A 10,279-nucleotide genomic window follows, 5' to 3' on the forward strand; every position below is an offset into this window, starting at 1 on the left:
TTCCATTACATTGAGAAGACATTTGGCTGTAGGTAGAAATTGCATTGTTGGTATCCTGTACTCTGTGATGTGAATGAAAAGATAAAAGTGGATGGTAGCCTCAGTAAAAAAAATCTGAGTGACAATAATACAAATGTGTCGGATTGCATAGGGAGCTACACCAGCAGATCTGGTGGAAAAAATCCTGGACACAATAATGGCTCTACACCTTCTTTAGAACAGGCAAGGCCAATGGAACAGTTATGTACTGTATGTAAGCTGAAGAGAATTCATACAGGTATGTTTTACAGACATCTCCAAAAGTGTTAGATTGGTTAGTTAATACAATTCTGACATGTTAAGAAAATGTGGTGCTGTTGAATGTTGGGTGTGTGAGGAACTGCCCACACTACTACAGCATGGTGTGTGGAAGAAGTTGTGAATGCTGTGTGTATGTTAGCTTCAAAAGTTCTCTACCTTTTCTTATAGGAGCTCCACTCCTGGGTGGAAGCTGCCAAGGATGGTGTTGTTGTGGTGTCCTTTGGCATCGGCATACAGACACTTCCAAAGTATTTGGCAGAAATTATGGCAGCTGCCTTCTCTCGGCTCCCACAGAGAGTCATCTGGAGGTAAGCACTGCATTTTCTGATCAGGTCTACACATTAAGAGTTGCCAAAACTTCAAATGCATTCCACATTAAAGGTCTTTCGCAATGATTTTTTTTTAAAGTTTACTTTAAAGGTTCATTACCAATGCTTTTAAATAATTGATTTCCTGTACCCAGTGCTGTGTAGTGAAGATCCTGTTCTGGCAAAAGTTTAGTGCTACACCTTAGATGAACATCATAGAGAGGTCTGTCTGCGTAATGGTTGTTGACTACATGTCTTTATATTGCATCCCCCTGTTTTCTTGCAGGTATTCTGGAGACATACCTAACAGTCTGGGCAGTAACACCCGCATCATGGGCTGGCTGCCTCAGAATGATCTCCTAGGTAAGTGCATTTCTTTCACCTTTCAGTAGCCACGATAGCCTAGCTTTCAAGTGTTGTAAATGTTTGTAGCACCTGCTCTACTGCAGCGTTTCAAAATGTTCAGGCGAGTGGTCTTCCTTGCTGAGCTATTCTAGCCTGTGCTGCCTGTCTAAATATCCTGCTGCAGCAGAGCCATCTCTTAACAAACCTCATACTGTGTAAATCTGACTGCCACCTCCTGGGATAGGCTCAGATTCTGAACTGGATTTAGCAGGTTTGGTAACTGGCAAATTAGGGTATTAAAGGTAAAGTTCTTGTTTTATTGTGAGCTGATAAGAATCTGGTCTAGTAAAGATTTTTTTTTTTCATTTGACAGAATATGTGAAGTAGTTCGAAATGTGATATTTAGCAAGTCAAAAGGTGCCACGTTTGGATTATTTGCTTATTTTCATTTTCCACAACCTTCACCATTTAATAAGCCTAATTGATGTATGGGCTGCCACCTTAAAAACGTACAACTTCAAGAAGTATGCTTTTATGAAGTATAATAGTTTTTTTTTAGAAGCAGAGAAAAAGATAACTTGTTTTATCCAGTTCAGTGCTGTAGAGATTCAAAAACCTATCTTGGCAGCATCAGGCATAAAACAAGAATCTGTTGTGGGTGAAGTGACAATCCATCATAGGGTATAATCCTGCACAAATCCACCGACACTCATACTGGGCTAGTTTAGAGTCACTCATTTACCTAACCTGTAAATCCCAGAGATAAGGGACATGCAAACATGAGGGGGAAATAAAATCACCATATGGGTATTGATCAGTTTGGGTTTCAGAGCTGTGGGACAGAAGTGCTAACCATTATGTCACCATAAGGTACATTGTCAAAAGCCTTTATCTACACATTTTTTTTTTCTCTCTTTAGAAGATAGGTTTATGTTTGAGATAAAGCATTCTTAGTTCAGGTTACTCATGAAATATCATCTTAAAAAAGCCAATTTTGTTTTTCTCCTTCACAGGACATCCCAATGTACGAGTATTTGTAAGCCACTGTGGCTTAAATGGAGTCTATGAGGCAATCTTCCAAGGGGTTCCAGTTGTTGGCATCCCCTTCTATGGCGATCAGTATGACATTGTTACACGGGTCCAAGCCAAGGGTATGGGAGTTAAGGTGGACTGGAGAACACTGACAGCAGAGAGCTTCTACCAAGCTATTCATACAGTCATTGAGGATCCCAGGTAAAAGAAATTAAGACTGACTGTCAGTATAGGGCACCACCATATTTTGGGTGGGAGTGATTATTTAAACTATTAGCATCATTTACATTTATAGCACAGTATTAACATAAAAATCTGGTAATCTAAGTGATGGACAGCACTTTATTTGTCCAGTGGTGTTTTACAAAATTAAAAAGCAGATCTAACCGTGGTAGAGGGAAAAAAATAGAAGAATCAAATTTTGTTAGTTTCCCCAGTTTTGCTGCAGTTGGAGCACAAATGTGAGCAAAAATCAAAATCGTCATCTTTGTAAAGCAAGATTTACTGTTTTTTATTTTATTTTATTTTTTTTTAACCATGCCAGCTTTTATTTGGATCGTGTGCTTCATGTTTGAGTAGTCCTGTCCAGAGCCTTGCATCTTAATATAGACAGGCATGTAATGATAGGTAGATAACCTCGGACTATTTTAGTTTTCTATCAAATTTCAGACTTCAGTGTTCTTTCAGTTTTTTTGGAATTATGGCTATAAAAGCCATTTGTTAGTTAGATTATGTTAGGTTGATAGAAGTATTTTCTTCGTTATGTTAACATGTTTGCTTATATATTAGTGCATAGTCAATGGGAGGTCCTTCTATAACCCTCCCAAGCTAAATTTTAATATGACACATTCTAATTATTTCTTGTCATTTTGGCTGCAGACTAATTCAGTTTATGATCTGCCTTGAAGGTGGTAAGGCATGGAGGGCACACAGTTTCAAACTGTACAGAATGTATTGAACAAACTGAGGTACTAAGGTGAAGCCTATGTAGGATTACCATAGAAAAGTAACAACCTTTAAGTTTCAAAAGTAATTGAAATTTAACAGTAGAAAGCTGAGAAAGTAACGAAACAGAGATTAAACCTTTTTTCCCGTTTTGACTTTTATTCTGCCTGTGCAATAACTTTTTCTGAATGTTTTTCTAAATTTTCACAAAACTTTTAAAACAAACTTTTTGGACTGAGAAATTTCTTTTATTATGCGTTTTACTCCTGCTGGATCCTACCTTGCCAACTCAGTAGCTGATCGACTTTGGGAATCTGGAAAAGATGCAACTATAATGGCTTTACAAAATAAGAAAAATAAAAATAATTGAAAGAACCCAATAATGAAATCAAGGCGAGTATTGTCTATACTTCGCCACAAATAAAGCTGATTATTCAGTCATAACCAGAACATTTCCACTAATTTGTATATTTATGCAACCTACTATAGGCAGAGCGAGTCCCAAAATAGTGGGAGTTCCAGCTGGTCAAACCCCCTTTAATCTGCAAAATTAAAAACTAAAAGCGCACAATGGCGTTATTAAACGAAAGTAGGCAGTAGTCTCATCGCCATCTACTGGCATTTCTGGGTAGGTCAGGCTTGGAGGAGTTCCTATCGGTTGGACACTCCTATCCAAATGAGACCCCACCTTCTGAACTGGAAGGGGAGGGGCTTCTGTGACACCATTGCCTTCAAGGGGCGGCTCCTTGGTGCTGTGAAGCGAAAAAGCAGCTGGAAACTGTTAGCGACAGTGCCCCCTCTTCTTCCAGGGTGGTGCCACATACCTTAAGTGAGTCTGTAAGGTGACCCTGTGGTGTGCATATGTGACAAAGTGTATATATAAAAAAAAAAAAAAAAAAAGTGTCCATTTTGTAAACAGATATGTTAGGGTAGCACATTAGTTTAGTGGGTAGAGAAGTAGTTAGCACTACTGCTCCATAAACCCAACACCTTGAGCAACCGGCCAGGATTTGAACCCAAAGTTTGGAGTATGTATGTTTTCCCATTGCCAGCGTAGATGTTTCTCCAGGAACCCCCACACTCCATACATGTATGTGTTAAATTAAGTGGTCACTTCCTTTATGAGTGCACATGTGTGAATGTCCTTCCTGCAGAGATGGCTACTGAGTGGCACTTTATGTTAACTGGATAAGTTCCAGCTTCCCTGTGCCATTAAACTGGGCTTGAGAATGTTTTATATACAGTAGGTTAATGCTACTGCATCAATACTCCAAAGACCGTGGTTTCTAAACTCTGCCTAGACTGTAACACTGAGGGGTTTGCACCTCTTCTCTGTCTCCATGAAGGTTTTATCTGGACACCATACCTCATTGCTGTGTTAAGTTAACTTTGTATAGGAATAGCATTAACTTATGTGTCCATTGATGGATTTGTTTTGGGCTGAATTATACTTTGCTTCTGATAGTGATGGGATTGGCTTCAGCTTCTTGGGGGGGAAACAAGTAAGTGATTAAGAAGCATGACATTACCTTTGCTAAGAACAGGAAGAACTACTTCTAATATCGTTGGTTGTTGCCTTTCTGCTCTGCTCTTTCAGACTGAAATATAAAGCTGTCAGGATCACATTCTACCTGTCACACCTCGACTACCCATTTTTCACTCTTCTTTCCATCTGGGAAACAGCTTAGGTCAATCAAGACCAGTACTATCAGATTTCATTAAAGTTGTTGGCTACAAGATACTTGAACATGAAAGATTAATATTCTGTGCTAATCGATGAATATGCCTAAGTGTGTTTGTGTTAAATTGGATATTGGAGGTTGTTGCAGAAATATGATTAATGTTGTCCTTGTGTTTGTATTAATGTTTCATTTGTAAGACATTCGCCAAATCAGATTCCATGTGAATGATGTTATTTGCAATGAGACTGTTCCCGATCTAAGATTTAGATCTGAATCTTGCACCCAGTGCTCCTGGGATGGACATCCACTTTCCGCAATTCTGAAATCAATAATTGGGTTAGAAAAGGTATGAGTAGAGGTGTTATGAGAGTTGTATGTCTGAACATTTAAGTATTGTGTGGTGAGAAGGACTCACCAAGTTTGTTATGCATTTCCCTACTCTTGCTCACACTAAATGCTCAACCCATGGACACACACACAATCCAATCACACTCACAAATAAACATTCATTATGAGTGATGCCTGCACATGCTATCACCCCTAAGGACCTACCTTTTTCTTGAACAGATCAGATGGATCTTTCTTGGTATCCCCTAGACAATGGAGGATGACACACCTTAGATATTGTCACTTCCCAACAGTGTGCTCCTTCTTACTGCACTGCTCACTGGAGGCATCTTATTTTAGTGCATATAGTGCATCTTGGAGGCACTTATTGGAGGCATCAGTCCTCAGCCACTAAACTTGTGGTAAAGAAGTAATAATCTACCCATACCAGGTATCCTGTATTTAACTCAATTATGCAGGCTAACTATCATCAGGCTAAATACTCTAATGGACAGCTTGTCCCAAAAGCTTTAACCATAAAGATACATATAAGAATCTTATCATGTCAAGACTGTTTACCTGTACTGTGTCCAGTTACTTTGTGATAAATAATGTGAGCTTCACGTATGAAAGTTTCCATGTTTAAAGGGGTTAAAGAGAGAAAATGTAAATGAAGAGAAAATTGAAAGCAAAGATCGGTCCTATCAAATGTAACCCAAATCTAAACATAATTATCTTGGAGAAATCAAAGTGGAGAAGTCAGAAGTAGGAAATCCTAATGGCACAAGTAACACAAGCACAAAGGTAGATTTTTCTTTGATTTGCACAAATCTGATAGTCACATATCTGACGCACTGATTATTGAAGTGTTGATGATGTGAACCCTGTAACTTCCAGGACCACATACCATACCAACCATTGTCAGATCATGATGATGATGACACAACAAGGTGGTGTCAAGGGAAAAAAAATGGTAAGAAAAATCTTCTTATTTAATACACTATCGTGGCCGTCCATTTGTCTGTCCAGGATTTTAAATCACCTGTAGCTCACAAACCGTTTGAACTATTTACCTGAAATTTGGTACACATATACTACATGATGTCAGGGTGATGATTGACCTCCACGGTTATTCCTCTTTTTATTTTTATTTTATTTTGTTGTAGAATCAACTCTCGCATGCATACGGGCGCCGCTGCCATCCCTACCACCTTTGCCGTCACTTCCCCTACCTCTTCATATCTTAAGTTTTCAATCTGCTTCAAGAGTGATTTAAGTACCAGCTTAAGTGAAAAATTCAAGAAAACATACTAAGTAATTGCAATACAAACACTGACTTAATCAGTTTTAACACGGAAAGGTGCCGACGAAAGAAGTGAAGAAGCAGGCCGCTAGAGTGGAGAAAAGAAGAGCTGCTCAGGAAGCAGTAAGTGCATCAACCTCTGAGCAAACGAATGCTAAACGTACAGAGAGAGTATGAAAACTATGAATGGTCAAGTCAAGTGTATTCATGCAGTGTGCCATTACTGGTAAATAAATAATAGCTGCTGACAAATTCTATGATGAAAATACATGCAATAATCAGATTCAGTGCTTCAAAAAACCCTTTTGGGAAGTAACCATTAACAAATTGTTTAAACAGACAAACAAAAATATTCCATTGAACAGATTCAAAATGAATACATTACCCAATGTGCCTGAGTCATGAATATTGTGAGTTATATACTGAGAAAAGTGAAAAGCAAATGTGTATAGAATTGGACAAATGCATAGAAGTATAAACGTAAAACAAAGTCTCATGGTGCTGCTATGTATGAAACCTCTATGAGGCAAGTTTAATTACCCATGTGAGCCAAACTTGCAGCAAAAAGCAGTCTTTGGTGACCTTCAAAAGGTCTGCAATCACAATATGGCAGTTTTTTTTTTTCTTTCTCCTGGACATGAGATGTTGTCCTTGAGCGCCTTCCGTCACCAGTTCATTCCATCATAATGTGCTAAGAGGTGCTAGTACTCATATTATGTCCACTTTCATCTTAGCCAGTTATAATAAACACATAGCAGCAATATTTCTTTTATCTTGTTCTTTCTTTCTGACTTTTCCTTATCCAGGGTCTCCACAATGGAAGTATTTTGTATCTCTCCTTGCATAGCTTTCTATGTTGGCCCATTTCCATCATACACTAAATCTGCTGTATATCGTTCTTTACCACATCTGCCTCTCCTTCTTTCTCCTGGCAACTCCGTATTAAATATTCTCCTTAGCATACTGTTTTCCTCGTCTCCATACATGTCCAGCCCACTGGAGTCTTCTCTCCGTCATCTCCCACCGTATTCCTTTGAAGTTTTTCAGCTTCCCCTAATGTACTATCCAATCTGTTTTTGTTCACCCCATGCATCAACTAAAGCAGTTTTGTGTCTTGAATTTTCCTTGCTTCAGTCTCCCGTGTAGTTGTTCCTCAGGTTTCTGCACTATATGGCATTGCTGGTCTATCTACCATCTTGAAAATTATTACTGTTATCTTGAAAGCTATCCTTTTGCCACAGAGTATTCTACTACACTCCCTCCAATGTTTCCATCCTGCTTGATTCCTTACCAAATTCTTGCCTGAACTTCTTAATAAAAAGAAATACAGAAACAGTATTTCTTAATAATGTGTATTGTTCTGTGTTTTACTCTTAGTGTAACAATTTACATTTTGCTTTCTACCATTTTTGTGTTCTTTGTGAATGCTGGAGGCAGTGAATTTTCCTTCAGGGAACAATGCTGTTTACATAATCATCTTCTTTTTTTTTTTTTTTTTTTTAATTCCTCCTCTTCATCTTTTTCTATTTCTGTGTGGGTTTGAGTTGAGTGATCAACCTTCTCCAAACAGCTTGGTCCTGCACCCCCTCCCCAGTCAAGCCCATTTCCTTCAGATCTTCTTTTACTTTATCCATCCATTTCTCTTCCCACTTCCATTCCCATCACTCTTTCATTGTCCTTCCTCATCACATGTCCATACCACTTCAACCTACTTTCCTATACTTTCTTAGATCTCTCTCCCACTTTTGTTGTACCTCTGATTGTCATATTTCTTGTTCTGTCCTTTTTTGTAAATCCACACATCCATCTTTACATTCTCATTTTTGCCACCTCTCCTCCTGAGCTTCCTTTACTGTCCATGTCTCAGTTCCATACATCATTGTTGGTCTTACCATTGTCTTATAAAATCTTACCTTTAACCTTCACCTTAATTCTTCAATCACACAATACTCCTGACACCTTCTTCCAGTTGTTCTATCCATACTGCCCTCTTGGTTATCTCTGCATCTAGTTTTCTATCTCTGCCTAACTCTGATCCCAGATATTTTAAATTCATCCACTGTTTTCAATATCTCTCCCTACGTCCACTCTTTTTTTTTTTTTCAATAGCTTTCCTCTGAATCCTGATTATCATTATACCTCATATATTCTGTCTTCAACCCTCTATCATCCAAAGCCTTTCTTTCCACTCTCTCTCCAGATCCTCTTTTCTGGTGCTAGACAATATAATGTCATCATCATCAAAAAGCAGGTACCAGGGGAGAGTGGTCTTTTAGCCCAAGCCACCAGGAAGGCAAACCAGCCCAACTTGGTGCCGGTCCCAAGCTAGGATAAATAAAGAGGGTTAGTGCCGGGAAGGGCATCTCCCTTTAAAACTTAGTCAAAACCTTAATGATGGAATCAATCCAATCAGCTTTGGAAAATACTATTTATATAATATAGAGTTAAAAATGATAAACACCATAATCTGTATTTAATATGTCAATTATGTTTTAACAGCTATAAGAAGACAGCGATGCGTATGTCACTGATTCTTCAAGATCATCCTCTGCATCCCTTGAATGAGACTGTCTACTGGATTGAATACCTCCTGAGGCACGGGGATGCGCCACACTTGCGTCCTGTGGCCTACAGCCTTTATGACTATCAATATTATCTTTTGGATGTCCTGAGTGCCACTGCTCTTTTGACTCTGTTACTTGTCTTCCTCTTGAAGAGATGCATAGTTAGGATCTCTCGGAAGAGACATCACAAGTACCAGGAATGCCCAAATGCTGCAAACAGGCATTTTGGCAACCAGGAAAATGGCCATATTATGATGAACAAGAAGGAAAAATAGCTTTTACCACCCTCAGTATGATGTTGCTATATAATTTAGTGTAACACTTGAACCTTCCAAGAGTGAAGTTTTCTCGGAAAGCTGTCCAGCCAGGCAGCAGTGCTCTTGGAATCGAGCAAGGCCAACATCAGAGTAACCTGGAGCTGGAAACTAACTTTTGTAAGAGCTTCTCCTACTGTTTGGCGTGTTACTGTATAAGGTCTAGAGATGTGTTTTGATGCAAAGACTACCTCATATATTGTTAGACCAGAGACAAAGCACTACTGTGGCACAGAAAGAGCCGACAATGTATTAATAGTAAACAATGCTTTTGCTCTTTATTTTATTGTTGTTACACTGCATTTTATATACAGCATCTTAAGTGAATAAACTTTTAGGTTTATGACCAATCCTTCTTATCTGCTGAAATCGTCAAGCACTGTAGACTGAGCTTGGAATGACGTGAAGTTTTCTAGTGACTTTGTGCTTCTACAACTTGGATGGATGCTGAAGATAATAAATGCCCATCTGAAGGTGAAGAGACCGAAAGAAGATCACCAATCCCAGCCTCCACATTGGTCTGTTTGCAGACACCTCCCCAGACATGCAACTTAGTTTGAGTGTCGCTTCAGCATACACTCTAGGTTATTGGTTTAAGTAGCTTTATGATTACTTTGATTAATTTATGAATGCTAAGCAGGCAGTTTATCTTGAATTTCCTTTTCAAGTATGTATATGTGATTGGATTTAGAGACTTACTTGATTAAGTCTCAGTCCATCCTTTTTTGTTTACCTTACCTGTGTGTAACATTAAATGTGTAAAATCCCAATTTCAAGACCTGCTGGCTGTAGCAGGCTGTTGCAAAAAAAGGCCCGTGGTTTGGTGATGGGCACCCCATTGTTCCAAATTTGATGGTGCCTTTGAGAACCAGCCTTAGTGACATATGATATTTGAGTGACCGACAATATTTGTTGTGAACCTTCTATACTAATAAATCAGACCTTTGAATTTCTAATTGCCTTTTATTTAGTTTTGGCCCCAAAGAATTTTACCAACCTTATCATCAAAATCTTCCCATTTACTGAACTAGTTTAATTTTTTTGGGGACTAGCAATATCAAGTGACAAGACATTAGTCCGTCATGGGCTCACTCATGCACCCTCAATCATACAGTTTTTGTTTTATGGCATTCCCATGCACATTATAGTTTTCAGAAAG

The 10,279-nt window shown here is 38.7% G+C and overlaps 1 protein-coding gene across 4 annotated transcripts in view; it reads left to right on the plus strand.

Annotated features, from left to right (window-relative positions):
• Positions 1-10,076, plus strand: part of LOC114646827 (2-hydroxyacylsphingosine 1-beta-galactosyltransferase-like) — a 32,004-nt gene extending 21,928 nt beyond the window's left edge. For all 4 annotated transcript variants that reach the window (XM_051922670.1, XM_028795187.2, XM_028795188.2 and 1 more), the window contains exons 3-6: positions 469-608; positions 895-971; positions 1,967-2,186; positions 8,742-10,076. In XM_051922670.1, the coding sequence (XP_051778630.1) occupies positions 469-608; positions 895-971; positions 1,967-2,186; positions 8,742-9,081 (777 nt within the window). In that variant the 3' untranslated portion in view covers positions 9,082-10,076. The remainder of the gene's footprint in view (positions 1-468; positions 609-894; positions 972-1,966; positions 2,187-8,741) is intronic.
• The last annotated feature ends 203 nt before the right edge of the window (positions 10,077-10,279 follow it).

This window comes from Erpetoichthys calabaricus, chromosome 2 (assembly GCF_900747795.2).
Source record: "Erpetoichthys calabaricus chromosome 2, fErpCal1.3, whole genome shotgun sequence".
In the NCBI taxonomy this organism is placed as follows: Eukaryota; Metazoa; Chordata; class Cladistia; order Polypteriformes; family Polypteridae; genus Erpetoichthys; species Erpetoichthys calabaricus.